At 32.7% G+C, this 19,368-nt stretch overlaps 1 protein-coding gene across 1 annotated transcript in view; it reads left to right on the top strand.

Moving 5' to 3' along the window:
• LOC150108671 (receptor-type tyrosine-protein phosphatase kappa-like) overlaps positions 1 to 19,368 on the top strand; it is a 381,085-nt gene that overhangs the window by 233,831 nt on the left and 127,886 nt on the right. Inside the window, exon 2 of the mRNA XM_090390918.1 lies at positions 14,977 to 15,064. Within this exon, the coding sequence (XP_090247044.1) occupies positions 14,977 to 15,064 (88 nt within the window). The remainder of the gene's footprint in view (positions 1 to 14,976; positions 15,065 to 19,368) is intronic.

Raw genomic sequence — 19,368 nt, 5'->3', positions numbered from 1 at the left:
TTGAATTAAGACACTTTAATAATGTAAAAATAATATAATTATTCACCCCCAATTAACTGCAAAGTATTCGTTCATAATAACTAGTTGTAAATAATCAAGTGAGACTGAAATTACTTCTGGTTGGTTCGTGTAAAAATTCTCGCTTGAGGTCTTGCTTGCAGTCCACCATTTCAAGACTCAGTTCCACGCTATGAACTCGTAACTATACCGATATATATAGTTGTATTTCCTTAACCAATAATAATTACAAATTCTTCACTTTTTTCTTAAAAGTTGGAAAATTAATTATCATCAAAGAAATCCATTTCTCCATTGATTATTTTTATAAAAATCAAATTTTTTTGGCTACACGTTATCACCCCATGAGAAAGCAATGTGTGAGGAGAGGGAGATGACCTTCTGCCTGATATAACTATATATTCAGTTATTGTGACGTTACTACAAAAACTGGTGTGACTACGATGGGGGGGGGGGCTGAAAAGTTGTGATAAAACCTAATAAGGACAATGTTATTAAAGGCTTTAATATCTTAAGTATAAAGAGCTAATAAGCTTCATTTCGGCAATGAAAACATTACTTAAATTAAGGGGATATTAAATCCCACATAGTTTTAAAACGGAATAAGAAACTCAAAGATTGGAATCCGAGAGTTTCTTGCCGAATATAGTAAACTATAAAGTATCGGCGACACTAGCGTTAGCCAATGCAAGTGATCCTAGTACGTAGTACACTACCGGGCAACTCGTTGCAAAGGTGGGGGAAGTGTTTCCCCCACCTTTGCAACGTGGACAGCAGGTTCCCCCCTGGGGGGGGGGAACCTGCTGTCCACTCGCGTCGGCGACGGGAATCGAACCCAGGACACTCCTTCCCCAGGCATTTGGTTGCGAAGCGCAAAGCCCCTAGGCTAACCGCGCGGACGGTATAATATTAATTCAGTCACTCTAGCGTCATTACAAAGACCGGTGTAACTATATAAGCAGTCATTGTGACGTCATTACAAAAGACGTGTACCTATCACTGTGACATCATTCTAAAGACTGGTTAACTATATAATCAGGCATTTCACAAATACTCTTTGCATTACTATTTCATCATTTATGTCTCATAGGAGGACTGTGGTGAATGATGTTTCCGAATATGCATTTCATTGAATTGCAGGGGTGTATTCTGAAGGAGTGTATTCTTTGTGTGTTTTGTTAATTCGACTAGTGCATGAGTTAATGTAAAAGTATATTAGAATAAGTTATTAGACGTTTCAAGTTCATACACAAAACCATACACACACGACTAACAGTTAGCAACATCCCAAGATTTCGTTACTCCGAAACTTCATCTAATCCTAATTTAATCGCAACATAGAACCACGTCTACTGCAGTATCTATTAACAGGATACTGCAGTAGACGTTAATTCTTAAAATATCTTTTCGTTTTTCCAGAAATATCCTTAATAAAATTATTATAGACATTTGAACGCCATAATTCAAGTAGTTCGATTGGAATAAGCACCAGTTCCCAGTTTCAATCAGCACGTATGTTGTGTACTTACAGTCATAAATTTCTTTTGTAACATACTAATACCAATTCAATCTCAACTTTTTTTGTGTTCTTTCCTAAGATTGAACAGGTGTGTAATTTGATAAAAGCAAGCTTGTGTGGTTGGTGCCCACGTAGCCATTCTTTGTGAAGAGAGTTCGCACAACTTTTACTGACATCGTTCAAATACAACTTTTTCCCATTATATATAGTGACAGAAATAGCAACGTCTTAAAGAAAATTATAAAGTGAGCAGAACCTCTTCCAACTGCAATAAATAAAAAAATATATTTTTTATGGTGGCATGAAAGATGAGAATTCAGCACAATAAACATCCTAGACGGCGGGATTTTAATTCTCTACACTGTTGCTCCTAAGAAAATATAAACAGAAACTAATTTAATAAATGTCTCTGGTTGAGTATGTGTGGGAAAATTATACCTGCATTAATTAAAGAAAACACTTCATAGCAGATTTGTTTTTACTTCGTCTTTCTGAGCCACATTGATTAAAATTCGATGTACTTGACTGTCAGAAGAGAGTGTGTTCATCCACAATTTATTAGAAAAGATTCATACGACTGAGATAGATTTTCTCTTTGGATTCCTCAAAACAAATGTAATGTATACATGTCCTATTTACATCTATCATTGGCAAATATCAATACAGAATTTGAATTTTAATAAATTAATATTGAAACTACTTATTCACTTAAGTACTCATAGTAGTAATAGTAATATTTTTTCCCTGACTAGTTCTTAAAAAACGTCGAGGTAAATCCTGTGTTTTTTTTTAACCTTAAAATATATTAAGAATTAATGCTACTTCAGTTCCATGTTTTATTATTATTCTCAAAATTATTTATTTCTTAGATTTGTTAACCATTCATTATATAAATAGTTGAGTCATGATGCAAAATTCCAACTTTATAAAACACACGTGACCAAGCGTAGTCATTATAACGCAATACACCTGTTGCGAAATAACATTAACTCATAATCTATTGCAAGAAAAACAATCATTGTAGTATGAACTGTTCAGTTCAATAGCTCTTGTTGCAAGATAACATTTATAATATAATATAGTTATATTATTATATTATATTATTAATGTATTATATTATATAATATATAATGTAATACAAGATAAAAATTAAGTTATAATATAGTTTATTGCAAAATAAGAATTAATAGTTACAAGACATAAATTTAATAAAGTGAAGCCATGACGTTCGTATATTTAGTAAAACAAAATATCAATGAAAATCAACTTTTTTATAGTAGATTATATGCGAGCAAGTCGAGCATTGGTAGTATCATCATATCAATTATCTCGGGACAATTTTGTTACAAAATGTAGCACATACTTGTTTATAATTAATGTATAAAGTAAGTTTTGTGTTATGTTCAAAATAAATAGGTAGATACTTAAATTATATTTTATCATGGAATTAAATCGTATCTACCATGAAATTTGAACTGCTCCAGCTACGATTATAAAATCCCGAAAGTTTTTTTTTTTTTTTTTTTTTTGAGATTTACTTTAATGAGGCGTACAAGTTTAACATTAGAAAGTTGCTACTACTTTTCTTCATTGATAAATAATTCCGAACTGGAAACTTTGAAAAACTTCAATGCCATTAATCCGAACTCAATGCATTGTTAATGTGATGTTCACTTTATTTCTCCGAGGCTGCAACAGAATTTTTCTGCGGGCATCGAACTAATAATACCAGTAAAAAATTTTCAAACGTATTGCATACAGAGAAGGCCGCTAGGAAAAATTTAAAAAAAAAAAAACTGAAATGTATTATCGGCATACGAAACGTTGTAAGAATCACGATTTTTATTTTTTTTTAAAAAAGTATTTTGCTGTTAATAATTAAATTCCATATGTAAATATGCGAGTTGGAGTTTTTTTCCCCTAGTCGGATTGCATTCAGATATTGTATCGCAGTTATTGCCTTTTATGAAACATGTCGATACTTTCTGACCTAAGAGGTCAAAAAGTATTTACGAAGTTAACAAGGAGTTTACTCGCAGTTTCAACAAAATACGGAATACTACTTTTATAAAATGTTTTTAAAAAAGTCATGTGAAGAAGAATAAATTATAATATTAAATTTCCTTAATTTTGATTTCGATAACTTTCTTTTGGCTTTAGCGTCATCGTTGCAGTTTTAATCATGGAAGTAACGTATATAGTTATTGGTTATTAAACATAATATACTTCCGGGTGTCTTCACTTCTATGAGACAGTGGAATTTATTGCTTGGCATAATACAATCCATATGAATGAAAAATACACATGGGCAATGTAATGAAATCCATAATTGGTTGCTGTTCCGTTGCATGTGGGATTCGAATCTAGAGAAATGGTGACCAATGAGAGTAATAATCAAAATACATTTATGTATCTATTCCTCGAAAAATTCTTTACTATAGTGGCTTCTGGGCGCGATCAATGTGTTTGAATGTATCTGGTTAGAAAAAGGATTGCAGATGCACGTGAAAATAGTAGTCTCATTTACGAATGTAAGAGAAACATCCTTCCACCACCGAGAGTATTGGTGGAACAATACTCTCGAAATGATGTACAGAAATAGAACATCAGTGTACTACAAATTTCATTTGTCTTCCATATCTAAGTGTCACTTCGAAGTAAAGGCTATAATGTGGCTCACTAGACTGAATCGTGTAATTTCCTGGCACTTCTGTTTCTGTAGCGCTGGTGATCTATTTTAGGTAAGATCGATTTGCATTCTACTCATCTGTTCCGCATGTCAGTACCAACTGTCTGAATGCGTAAACACGATTTATTCTTTTCCAGCCGCTGCCACTAAATTCTAGAGATGTTTGTAAATGAACACGTTAACTTGATTATCCCCTAATTCTCTCCTTCTCATGAAAAAAAAAAAAAAAACAGAATTTATATAGCGAAAAAAGAGCTTATAATGCTTCAACTCATGCCAAAGGTTTGCATTTAAAAGGAAGATAGCAAACAACACTTGCCTGTAAAACTTTAAAAGTTTTGAAAGCGATGAAGAGCTTACGAAAATGCAAACCTTTGGCATGAGTCGCATTCGTAATTATTACGTATAAACCACTAACTTTATCCATGAGTTTCATTTGTGTTTTAGATTAAGGGAATTACAAATCCAATAGTTGTCCTGAATTGCTCCAATCCGTACATCTTTAAGAAAACTTGACTAGGTAAATGGTTACTTGTAAAACCTTCCTGGTGACGTCATCATCGAAGCTTAAAGTCCATAGTACGTCTTTTTGACGTTTTAATCAAAATCTGCTTGCTTGTTTTGAGGGATGACAAACCCGAGTTTCCCGGAGGCAAAAAATCTTATGTCTTAAATCTTATCGGCTAACTCACCTTTAACTAAAAAGCCCTGAAAACGTTTCCTGGCGTCATAGACTGGATTCGAACTCAGGTCTTTCGAACTAAACGGCTTCGTCGAAACTATAAAAACTTCGTCACTTCGTCGAAACTATAAAAGATTTCTCGCAATGAATTATTTTTACAAATTTCAAAATATTCGAGATATTTAACATGAACATACGTAATATTTTGCTGTTTTTTTAATTGAGCTAATTTATTATATTATGCTTATATTAATATTGTTAATTATTAAAAAGTGTTTTTAATAGTAATAATAAAAAAACACTAAATTCTGAATATGTTTATCTGTATACTAAGAAATTCAATATTACACTTATGATTGTATAGTAGATACTATTGATCGTATGTGGATTAATATTTTTGCATTTTTAACATGCTTTGTGTATATAGAACACAAACCTTTCTGTTTCACCGGGGAATTGTGCCATTTCTTGTAAATAACACCTTATATTTAATATGTTGTTATATATAATCTATATATAGTTTATGTTTTGAACTTACAAAGTGCTTATCGTAGTTTAAAGCTTCAAAGCGCGCACGCAACATTCCTTTTGTTGGGATTCTTCTTTCTACATATTATTTGTATCATGAATGACTGGTGTTGACAACATGATTGGCTTTTCAGAGGTCATCTGAATAGCTTATTTCATTTCTCTTTCTGAAATTGCTACACAGATGATTTAATTCGGTATTTCATAAGTAAACCCAAACCTTTATTTCTTTCTCACTGTTATTATAGCGAATGTAATGTATGAATGCAATACTTTTTATTAAAGATGGAATGAATTATTTTTAAAATAATGAGAATCCAGTGGAACAATATTTAAGATTGAAGACCAAATTACAGACAAAGGTTCTTATTGCTCTAGTCTTCTACTACTACTGAAAAAAAAAAAACTATTGCTTTCTGTGTTACAGATATTATGATTTTTACCGTCAGGAAATTGTGGTCTGACTTAAAACACCGCACTAAACACTTTTCATTCCTTTTTTTTAAGAATTTCGAATATTATAAACAGTTTTTTTTTAAAATAATAATAAATAACAATGTCATTTTAGTGTAATTTTTACATAAAAATATCTTTCCTTCAATGCGAAACCAATCTGAAGAAGTTAATTGTATAAATTCGCAATATTTTTTAATTATTTTATACCTGATAGACCTACGGTAGAAGTCTATTATATAAGGAAAATTCAGGAAATACAATTATAACGGATGTTCTTTATTACTGATATAACGTCTTGAAAAAAATTCCCCAGAGTCAAATAGAAAACAGTGATTGTTTCATATTATAATTTACACTACAATAAACTTAAGTTAAACATTCGTATTTTAACATGCAGTTTACACTCGATTCAGAGAAGGGGATATTTATGCAAATATATTACTGGAATATAAATAGCAAGAAATATGGCGTCTGCATAAAATACTTAAAAATTGGACAAATAGTTAAACAGGTTATTGTATGCGATGTGTGACTCACTTCTACAAAGTCCAGTCAAAATATTATGACAACCATTCTAAGAGTTTGCAGTTCCCCCTCCCCTCCTCCTTTCGCCTTGTTGCTGGAACTGCCACGACGCCAAGTGACAGACCTTTTCACGTCGCAGGAGGCATGCTGCACCACGTCGTTAGGATTTTTTCCATGAGATCTGCGAGTATTAGGAATAAAGAATTCAAACGCCATATCTCTCGATCAACGTACTTCCAGGAATTTTATGGGATTTGAATTCGTTGGTCACGGTAGCGCCTGGAAGTCGCTGTCTTGTTTGGTGAACCAGTTACAGCGTATTATTCTGTTGAAATATACCTGTACCGTTTGTGAAGACAGCCACCATGAAGAGATGTACCTGATCAGCCTTATAATTTTCCTTATTTCCTTAGCCACAAAGATAGGCACTTTATAGAATTCATAATACGATCTACGAGTTCCCAGATTCTTCCCAGTATCCTACCTGTTTTTTCCGGACTAATATTAGATGATTCCTCTACCCAGATATTCGCAAAACCGTCTACTCATTGTGCATAAGGAATAGGTGGAAAAAAAAAAAAAGACACTCAAAGTTTTCTCGTCTCAAATAGCTTACTGAAGTCTCTGAGATGTAAATTGAGTCGTGAATGATTAGCAGTAAGCATGGGTATCTTGACTGAGTGTCCACTTTGGAGGTCCATGTGGAGGGTAAGTTGGATTGGGGTCTTGGAAATAGCGTTTATCGTCCTCTGGTTAAAGATATTCCGCCGTTTTTGTCTAAAGTGGGACAACTGCATTCACTATGAGCGAAGAGGTATGGACTACTGGGTTTGGGGAAATTTAGTAAAAATGAACCTTAAAGAATGAGGGAAGGTAAATATCATGGGATCTGTCAATTATTATTTAGCGATTTTATATGTGTGTGTAAGTATACGTTTGCACTTATATGTGAATTTTTGATATAGGATGGATCTGTAGTTTAAAATCCGATTATTGGATATTCCTCGAAAATATCTAAAATTCACGTTTTGATTTATTTTTTCAGTTAGAAATATGAATTGCCTCTTTTCGGAAAATGACATCAAAAATAAATCTTCGAGTCGTCCGAGTTTTGCAGAAGAGAGAAAGAAGGCGTTTTAGAAAACTTTTTTGACCTGAACAACTAGCCTTTATAAATATTAGCGACTGCTGTTCATCCTATAATTTGGATCAAATAAAAAAATCATAAATTCTTGAATGATTGAAATTTAGACACAAATGAAGATGCTGCATTTGTGAGACAAACGTGGCTTACTAAAAAGGCGAAGGTCGAATGTTTCCTTCCAGCACACCCTCATTTTTTTGTTATCTTGTCTAACAACTGACCTTAAACACTTTAAAACACGTATAGTTCAAGGATGCATAGAGTTTTAAGTAATATGTATGTTTTCTAATATTACTACACGTTACAATTCAGGTTTCCATAAAGGAAAACCTTCGCGTCTCCACACGACATCAAAGTAAATCACTTTCAGTTGAAAAGACCTTAGTAGTATGGGAGCCACTAGTGACAAGATCAAGATAAGATAAGGAATCGTGACGTGATTGGTTGTTCATTTGATGACGCCATTGTGGGCATGACGTCATGAGATTGGAATTTCCTTGTGGGCATATGTGTCAGTGAGATGGGTTCTTGTGTTTTGGTTCGAGTATGGAATTATGGGTGATGGTGGAGATAAGGATTCGTGTTGTGATTGGTAGGGGCAATAGTGAAAAGATCAACATAAGATACGGAATCGTGTCATCAGTGTGTGTTGTTTACAGATGTAGATAAGCGACATCATTTGTTAGTTGTAAATAACTGACATTGTTGTTTTGAATGGGAAAGGGAGATATACTAGTGGATAAGGAATCGTGTCGTGATTGGTGGGACACTTCTGACAAGATCAAGATAAGATAGGAAATTGTGTCGTGAGTGTGTGTTTTTTTCAGATGTAGATAAGTGACATCATTTGTTAGTTGTAAATAATTAAGTTATTGTTTTGAATAGAAAGGAAGATATATTAGTGGATAAGGAATCGTGTCATGATTGGTGGGATATTACTAACAAGATCAAGATAAGATAAGGAATCGTGACGTGAATGTTTGTTGTAATAGAGTTTGGAATGTTTGAGATTTCGCTGGGGCCCTCGTCTGTCAGGGACATCACATGGTGTGTTTGGTTCTTTTATTGCATTGTAGGTGATATTTGGAGATAAGAATCGTGACGTTATGTGTTTGGAAATTTCTGGGGACAATATGTCTCTGTGATATCGCATGGTGTTTTGGTTTGGCTATGGAATTGTGGGCGATATTTTTGAGATAAGATATCTTGGAATTTTCCCAGGGTGACATACATGCTTCACTGTAGTCATGTATTGTGTTTGGTTGTCTATAGATGGGTGTACTAATTTTCCAATACATTTTGTGATATTTCTTTCCTGTTAAAGGGTGGGAATTCTTAGAGTAGAGTAGAGTCTAGTGGCGGCCGTGTTTCGAGTTTTTCTGAATAATTTAATTATGTACTGATGGCACTCAAACATACACTTTTTTTCTATAGATGGCTCTACTAATTTTCCAATACATTTTGGGGTATTTCTTTCCTGTTAAAGGGTGGAAATTCTTAGAGTAGATTCGTGATGGCGACTGTGTTTAGACTTTTCTGAATAATTTAATTATATGCTGGTATCCCTCAACCATACACAAACAAAGATGTGTGGTTTTGTTGTGTTTTTCCACAGTGAATTTTTTACTCAGTTATTCTGATTAGAACATGATATTTAAATCCACAGCTTTATACCTTAATACAATTCTGGATAATTATTTTTTTTAAAAATCACAGCTGTGAAATTAATGCCAGAATCGGAGAAAAAAAAAGTGTTGAAAACTGATATCCATGTATTGATTATTTTAGAAATTGTCTAATGCAACATATTGACATTGTTTAAGTTATCTGAAAACAATTCGTTCACATAATCGAAAACCCAAACTGTTAGAATTTGGTTGTTTTACAGAGAGACAGAAGATAATTAACCCAAAAACGTGACTTAAACTCTTAAAGTTTGGTATAGAAAAAACATATGTACTCTCCAGATAACACATATACAAATTTACCTTTTCCCACATAAAGTAAGATAAAAACACACCAACAGTATATCCAACAGCATGCGAACCAAAAAATGTTCATTTTTGAAGGAGCGGTCAGGGTAGGGCATAGTAAATGTAAACAGTACTATAAGAAAAAACCATAGAGTTGAGTGACTTTGGACTTAAGGTAATCGTTCATCCACTGCAGCTGCTGTTTTGTGTTTGGTAACATAAAAATAATGGGTGAGCCACAAAATTCTTTGAAAGTTTAATTTGTAAAAAGTTGTAATTGTTTAGAATTTTGTAACAGAAAGTTAACATAAAATATAAGATCAGAGCTAATAATCAGAGAAATAATAATAAATAACTATTTATTTGTGGTGCCATATGAAGTAATCTAAGAAGAATATTGAAGGAAAACGGATATGAAAAATCGACAGTGGGTGAAAAATACGAATTTTCGGTTATCATTGCTATAATTGATTGTCAAATTCTTTTGAATAAGACTTCAGATTTATTTCCTAAAGAAATTTGTATTTCTGATGGAATTATTGTAAGATATGCATTGACAAAATTACCTTATAGTTGGAAAGAATTACCCAAAAGAGTTAAAAAAACAGAATTCTTGGTTAATAAAATATAACTAGCAGCTGAAGTGGGAAATTGGTTCACTATCTCTGGACAAACTAAGAAACTGGATGATAGAATCAACATGCAAATATCAAATATTACTCGCCAAAGGAAGAGAAAAATCAAAAACCTTAACGAGGTTAATAGGGAGGCCTGTTCTTGATTTAAATGAAATTGGATGCCCAAAACGTGAAAACATAATGTGTACTTTTAAATGCTTTTGGAAACATAACAAAAGATTCTGTGCTTTTAATAAATCTCAGAAGTATATGTATTGGTTTCAAAAAAATAAATATGCAACCCTTAATTTTACTACAGATAAATTCCCAATGTTCACCAGATGAAAATTAACTATCGGATGAGAGTCACATTGTCAAAACACACACACACGGTGGCAATTCCACAAGTTTGGAAGAACCTTTGAACAACAGTGCAAATTTAACAATAAGAAGATCAAGGAACCAAAAAAAATAGATTGCATTTTTCAGTTTATTTATTTATTTTCTGTATGTTAGATTCAGTAAATACAATTTGTAAATAATATTTCATTCAAATAAAATGTGTAAATTTAAATGAACAAATTGGGTGTCGTCGATGTGTTTTACAAATTTAAGTAAGACCATAACATTTTTTTCTCCTTGTAAAATTTCATGCTACAAACTAACCAGAGATTTTTTTTTAAATTCGCTCAATGAAACTGTGTCAACTCTTGGAAGCAAAAGGAAAAGGGTATTAAATTAATAGGCAGAATTTTAGTGGAGAATATTTCACCTGAAAAGTGACAATTTATTTATTATATATGTAAATACCTCCAATAGACTAGAAAAAACAATCGTACTTAAAGTACGACTGTTAGAATTTGGTTATTTACAAAGGGACATTAGATATTTTAACCCATCAAGTTACTAAACTCTTAAAAAGTTTGTTGTATAAATAAAAATGTATTGTAGCATACAGATAACAAGTGAATCAACATGCATATATCAAAAAATACTGGCCATTGGAAGAGAAAAATCAAAAAACATTAACGAACTTAATAGCCAGACCCGGACTAACAGATATGAGTTTTACATGTTTGAACTATGTAAAAACCATAGTTCAACTTGTTTTGAAATGTCACGTCACATGGAGAAAAATCACATGAATTACATGTAAGCACCAGTGGCAAATCATATAATATGAACATCAGCACAAATTTTAAAGCAGAAGAATAAGAAAAAATAAAATAAAATACTGTCTTTTTCACTTTATTTAATTTTTTGTATGTTAGATTCAGTAAATACAATTTGTTAATAAAATAATATTACAGTCAAATTAAAGGTAACATAGAAATTAACAAAGTATATATTACAGAGCTAATATTCATTTGAAATAATAAGAAATAACTATTTATTTGTTGTGTTGGCAAAAGTAATTTCTAAAAGAAAACACAACAGCGAGTTTAAAACCTTGTTTGTCGCATATCCGTTACTTAAAATTACTAATGTTAAAGAAAAAATAAATAAATTTCAGTTACAGAAATAGGTTAAGAGCACAAGGAATTGCAGGTAAAATTAATAGTCAATATTGGTTTTAAAAAAATAAATGTAAGCATTAATTTACTACAGCAATAATTTCCCATGGGAACGAAGAGTTCCAACCTAAACACACGATTTCTCACCTGCGTACAACAAATTGCTGACCGGATAAGAGAGATATCTTTAAGATAAGACTTAATGAAATATCTACAGTGATGGAAAATACATTCACATACATTTTATTTATTCATTAATTTTGCTCAGTTCTTCTGTTAGAATATGTAGTTAAACTGAATTTTAAAAGTAAAATACAGAAAATAACCATTCAATTTGAAGAAAAAAAATCATTTCACTTGTCAGAATTCCATACTCTAACAGCACCCGGAATTCGAAACAGGAAATAACACTTACCCTAAACAAAAAGGCGCATAGACTTTCCAACCAAGCTTAGGAAAACAGCATGAGCAACTGTGAGAAGGAATTAAACAGAGAACCAATCTGATAGCAATCTAAATTAAGTAGTCAACTAGCTTTTCTGGTTATGTACAGAAATATCTTTCAACTCCTATGTTTTGTGTGTTTTTGTGCTATGAATATATGTTAGCCCCAGTAACCTATAATGAAAAAGTCAACTGGATTTTCAGACTTGTGTTTGTGTTCTGTGAATATATGTTAAAAATCAACAATTTGGAATATTCAGAAAACTTAGATAGTATCAAGATGTTCCCATTCTGGAAAGAAATGTAAGTTAATTTTTTTAATATAAACATAACAATTGATACGTTTTTTTTTCTCTTCATGTAAACTAAAAAAAAATACCATTACCCAAACACTTGTAAACAAGATAACGTTAATTCGAAAAAGAGGTTGTCATTTGCCAATAATATTTTAGTAATGTCACCTCCAACTGAAAACGAAAACTTCAGAGCAAAAAATAAAAAAAAGTCTATGTTTGAGGGACACCAGCATATAATTAAATTATTCAGAAAAGTCTAAACACAGCCGCCATCACGAATCTACTCTAAGAATTCCCACCCTTTAACAGGAAAGAAATACCCCAAAATGTATTGGAAAATTAGTACAGCCATCTTTAGAAAAACAAAAAGTGTATGTTTGAGTGACATCAACATACAATTAAATTATTCAGAAAAACTCGAAACACGGCCGCCACTAGACTCTTCTCTATTCTAAGAATTCCCGCCCTTTAACAGGAAAGAAATACCCCAAAATGTATTGGAAAATTAGAACACCCATCTATAGACAACCAAACACAAAATATGACGAATGCGTGTCACCCTGGGAAAATTCCAAGATATCTTATCTCAAAAACATCGCCCACAATTCCATAGCCAAACCAAAACACCATGCGATATCACAGAGAGAGAAACATACGTTCCCCAGAAATTTCCAAACACATAACGTCACGATTCTTATCTCTAAATATCACCCACAATGCATTAAAGGAAGCAAACACACCAGGTGATGACCCTGACAGACGAGGGCCCCAACGAAATTCCAAACATTCCAAACTCTATTACAACAAACATTCACGTCACGATTCCTTATCTTATCTTGATCTTGTCAGAAGTGGTCCACCAACCACGACACGATTCCTTATCCACTAATATATCTCCCTTTTCCATTCAAAACAATAACGTCATTTATTTACAACTAACAAATGATGTCACTTATCTACATCTGAAAACAACACACACTCACGACACGATTCCTTATCTTATCTTGATCTTGATCTTGTCACTAGTGACCCACCAATCACAACACGAATCCTTATCTCTACCATCGCCCATAATTCCATACGCGAACCAAAACACAAGAACTCACCTCACTGACACATATGCCCACAGGGAAATTCCAATATCATGACATCACGCCCACAATGACGTCATCAAATGACCAACCAATCACGTCACGATTCCTTATCTTATCTTGATCTTGATCTTGTCGGCTCCCATACTACTGACCTTACAAATACTCTACAATTGTAGGTGGAATTCAAACCTAGGTTCTTTCCAATCATAATAGCAGGTGTATTTCTTCTTACTGCACTACGTAGGCACTCCTTATTTCTTTAATAGTCCTTCCAAGCAAATTAAGCCTTTCTTGATAGTCACCAATCTAAACAGTATAAAGAATACACAAGAAGTATTTATTATTGTTTTAAAGATTTAACAGAAAACCTTGCTTACAAGACAATAATAGAAAAGGAAAGTTAAATGAAAATTTTATTTAAGTATCAAAATACTAATAGAAAAATTTCCATTTCAATCGGTACTGAGTACGTAAGTCATCTTACAATGCACTATTGCGAGGATATCATCTAATATCAAAATCTTTTTATATAGAATATTAATATAGAATATTTTAAAGATTGCAGATATTATCGATATTAAAAAGTCTGCTCTTGTTTGGGAAAAAAAGCTTATTCAGATAATTTAATAATTTATAGGGATAACGGTAGTTGTCACAGAAACTGAGGGATATTCAGAGTGAAAACATTTCCGTTAAATTTGCTTGCCTTTGTTACAGCTCTTGATTGAATTTCAGAAGCACACAAAGCCGTTGCATTTAAAATTCATTGATTCGTGTTATCTCTTTATGCACCAACACGTCAGTTACAATTTGGAATTAACTTTGTGTGTGTGTGTGTGTGTGTGTGTGTCGTATCAGTCAAACTTAAAATAAAAATGTTATTTTGCTCGTGCCTAGACCTAATTTAATTCTGCAACCGTCACTTGCAATTAGTAGTAATTAAAAATGCACAGTTAGTTAATTATAATCATCTCATATTTATAAAGCTGAACAAGCTAACTGGCATATAATTAATGGATGATGTACGATGGTCGGCCATTTTATTTTCAGGTAGAATACTTTAGAAAATACAATACGAAAAAAAAATCCTTCTCTTGGGTAGAGTTATGTATAGTTAATTACTAAGAAATTGTTTCTAACTTGCTAGCAGTTAGTTGAAATCAAAGGTGTTGAACATAATTGCCATAAACTTTCAGTTTCTATGGGTGGGATTACCCTTTATGCAGAACTATGAGGGATTTTTCTAAGTTTTCTAGTTTTTAAATTTCGAGTGAGTTTTTAACTCATCATGAAAATTTGCAATGAATTACGGAAAATTGCAAATAAGGAAAGTAAATGATAATTTTATAACTAAATCACTCTTACGCTCTTTCTGTTGGACATATTTCATGACTTTTTAAGAAAAAAGGTGATACTAATGTTCATAACTCGAATAATTTACGAAAATAGATTTTTAAATGTATATTTTTCTTTACAGGTCGCATCAAAAGGAGAGAATCACAGCACGAGGCATGCTTCAAAAGAAGCCAATGAACCTAAGAACAGCCATCGGAAGCTTTTACCGTGTAAGTAATTTCACATTATTATGTCTAGACTCTAGAGGATTCTTGCTTGAAGATTCTCTTCAAGCAAAATCTATATTTAAATCTATATTTAGAAAAAATAATAAAAGAAAATATAAGATTCCTATTTAGTAACAACCTAAAGCAACCAAAAGATTGCATTTGGTAACTTACAAAATATTTTTAAAAATCCGGAGTTTTATTCCGTCTTTCTATGAGTTTAAATAGCCCTAAAATGGTGGTCTAGCATAAGATACCAAACCTCCAGCACTATTTATACAACGTTATCCTTGTAATGGTAAAACTTTTCCCCATTTTTTATCATTACAAGGGCAAATGTTTCTGAAAAGAAGTCAATTTCTTTCATGACAAAAGCCGCTTCTTGGTGTCTCCATCACATGATCAAATTATATGCAGATGATAATTCTTATAATGCACTCGCATGGAAGTTAACAAAAGTGTCTTCGTTTACATTTACTTCTATTATCTTCAATGTCTCTCATAAAATAAGGAATTAAAAATAAACCAACATATAATTTATTGTTTTTAATTAAAAACAAAGACAGTGTACTTACTTTTACAGAGAAATGTGATATCTACTTTTCAATTTACTTATAATTAATTTCTTCTTCCTTTTCATTCATTTTCAATCCAATTCTACACAACTTCTCCCTAATTATCTCCAGTTTTGTTTTTATTCCTACTCAGCCATTTATTCCACAATTCCATTATTTCTAATGATATTCCTTTTTCTGTTATGTGAAATATTGCTTTTCTCTCTAAAGCTCTTTGGCCACTAGCCAAATGAATTTCTAACTGAATTTAGAAATTGTAATTAATTTCTAAATAAATTTAAAAATTGTGCATTTTATTATTTCAAATTATTAAATAGCATATATAGTATATAATAAATATTACACATAATATATATATATATTATATATATATATTATATATATATAATATATATATATATAATATATTTATATATATATATATATATATATATATATATATATATATATATATATATATATATATGTAGGAAGTATTTTTACCTTGGGTATAAATATGTTAAAGATACCAAGTAATTTTAAACCTGGTTTTACTCCATTTCCCAAGTAAGCAAACAGACTCAAAGTCAAGTTTGCGCCTGCAATTGATGCAAGTCTAACTGATCCCACAGGTAGTGCAGGACCAGGGCAACTCGTGGCAAAGGTGGAACAAGCTCCGATCACTAATCTTAATATTTACCCTTAATGCCAAAACACATCTCCAAGAAGGGGATGTATGATGTTTTGTATTAAAGGCAAGGGGCCACTACCCAGACCGGTTTCGACCTTTATTGAGGTCTCGTCAGTGGGAGCTAGGCTAGATAAAGAAATACCAAGATTTAGTCATACAGAGCTTGTAAGTATTTCGCCAAAACAAGTTACCATAAGGTGTTTTAACCTTATTAAATAAAAATCTCTGGAGGAGATATAAATGTAGGAAGTATTTTTACCTTGGGTATAAATATGTTAAAGATACCAAGTAATTTTAAACCTGGTTTTACTCCATTTCCCAAGTAAGCAATCATACAACATATTAAGATCACATATTGATTTGTAGTTGTTTGAAAGGCTAGCAAAACAAAAAAACGTTCCTAACCTCGGTATTTTGCTATTTGTGCTACTACTGTATATATATATGTGTGTGTGTGTGTGTGTGCGTGTGTGTGTGTGTGTGTGTGTGTGTGTTAAAGATACCAAGTTATTTTGTGTGTGTGTGTGTGTGTGTGTGTGTGTGTGTGTGTGTGTGTGTGTGTGTGTGTGTGTGTGTGTGTGTGTGTGTGTGTGTGTGTGTGTGTGTGTGTGTGTGTGTGTGTGTGTGTGTGTGTGTGTGTTAAAGATACCAAGTTATTTTAAATATAAACCTGGTTTTTTACTCCATTTCCCAAGTAAGCAAACAGACAAGTCAGTCAAGTTTGCGCCTGCAAGTGTTGCAAGTCTAGCTGATCCTGCACTTAGTGCAAGACTTGCAACACTTGCAGGCAAACTTGAGTGACTTATCTGTTTGCTTACTTGGGAAATGGAGTAAAAAACCAGGTTTATATTTAAAATAACTTGGTATCTTTAACATATATTATACCCAAGGTAAAAAACTTTCTACATACATATATATATATATATAGAGGCAAGGGGCCAACCACTACCCAGACCAGTTTCGACTTTTATTGAGGTCTCATGAGTGGGAGCCAGGCTTAGAAATACCAAGGTTAAGTAATATATAGCTTATAAATATATTACCAAAACAAGTTACCATAAGGTGCTTTGACCTAATGCATCCAAGGTAAAAAACTTTCTACGTATATATATATATATATATATATATATATATATATATATATATATATATATACTAGGGGGACTCCGCCCCCTGACGCCTACGGCGCCCCTCCCCCGTGTTCCGGACTGGTAGACCGGTTCTCCTTGAATTTTGATGACTCGAATTTTGAAGACTCGATAGAGGGGTCCCCCCCCCCCCTAATTCCAGACTGGTAGGCCGGTTCTCCTTGAATTCTGATGACTCAAATTTTGAAGACTCAAAAAGGGGTCCGCACCTCCCGCCGGCGCCCAATCCCCCGAGTTCCGGACTGGTAGGCCAGTTCTCCTTGAATTCTGATGACTGGAATTTATAGGCTAATATAATATTATAGGCTAATATAAAGAAAGAAGACTCCTGATTTGCTATAGCGTGACACTAAATATGAAACTTCTATTCAATTTCATTTAAGCCCTGGTATAGAGATCAAATAGGTTATAGCAGGTGCAGACTCTCTAACCCTTTGGCCTATCCGCGGTATTAAATGTACTATAAGTTTACACCCTTCTTATCATGGAATTATCATAGAAAACACAAACGAGCTGCTGATTTGTAGGCGAAGCCTCCTCTGATCTCTTCTGATAATTAGCTCTACTTGGCAATAGTCTCAAATTTCTCGACTACTTGCTGTCCTCCGATGATTTTTGTATATAAAATTCTATTAATTTTTCTTGTGGTTTGCTACATGTCATCCTTCGCTGATATGCTGTGTATCGAAGCTTTGGCGAAAATTTGCCGTCGTTCTCTATATTTGAATGACAAAAAAGTGTGGTCGATATGGTAAGCATAAGCACTCTCAGAAGATCTTTCCACCAAGTCAGTTTGGGTAGAAAAATCGAGTAATGTTATGTAGGGGGGGGGGGGGTGAGATCATTCTTTAGAAAGTAGCTAGTTTATCCTGTAGGGGATGCTCAAAAGGTTCGTCTTTTTCTGCTCCAACTCTCACCAAAAACAAATCAAAGAAGTAAAGCCAAAACGATTATATCTTAGACAGAATGGCTCTTGCAGAAGAATGGCACATAAGAGAAAGTTTCTTGCATTCAAGAGCGAAGAAGTATGACGTTCATCTATTTTGACATCTCATGTCATTCCGTGTCTTGGTGCTTTTTAAAAATAGCGTAAACCCAATCCAAAACAGAAAAAATAATGAAGATTTGAAATAGATTCCGAATTCACTTCAGTAATATAATGTATTTCAGTTACAACTTCAAGTTCATTTTGATTCGTCAAAACTGCATTTCATATCTCTAATGAAATCTTAGTGCTTCATTATTGACCAACTCATATTTCCCAATTGCTCTTTTATTTATCACTTTATTTTATGCATCAAAGTTCCAAGTAAACTGTTGAATAAACAAAACACGGAAAATGAATATTTGTTATTTATATATGAACTGAAGCCTCTGAATTACTCATTGGTTCGCTAACATGCATTTCGTCAGACTTGTTCCACAAATCTTCCTTATGTTATCCATTTTGAAAAAGTTCAGTCAAATTGTGGTTATGATCGTGATATCTGAAGTACATTTGATTTGCTCTTGGCACAAACGACTGATGAGCAATTTTCTAGCTATTGTCCTCATTTTTCCGTTTTTCAAGTGACTAGTTTCAACACCACATTGTCAGGTGCGGACTTTTTTAATATTATTAAAACTCATGAGGCACTGGTGTCTCTTTTTGTTCTTTCAATCATATATCAATGATTATTTTTTCTTCATTCCTTGCTTTAAATAAACTTCCAAAGCACAAATAAATTTAGCCTCAAGAATATATTTCGGCTTCTAAATTGTCGATTTTTATACTATTCCCTAGTTGACGAATATTAAACTGATTAATTTCAATAAAGTTGTCTTTCTCTGTCTCAATTATCGAAAGAATAATTCTTTTCACATGATACAGTTAGTTTTTTAATAACTCCCAATCTTTTAGATAAGAATTATTTA

This window comes from Typopeltis vanoorti, chromosome 3 (assembly GCF_054136105.1).
Source record: "Typopeltis vanoorti isolate ZY-2024b chromosome 3, IOZ_Tvanoo_1.0, whole genome shotgun sequence".
In the NCBI taxonomy this organism is placed as follows: Eukaryota; Metazoa; Arthropoda; class Arachnida; order Uropygi; family Thelyphonidae; genus Typopeltis; species Typopeltis vanoorti.
Note: the sequence above shows the minus strand (reverse complement) of the source record. Positions and strands in the feature narration are given on the sequence as shown.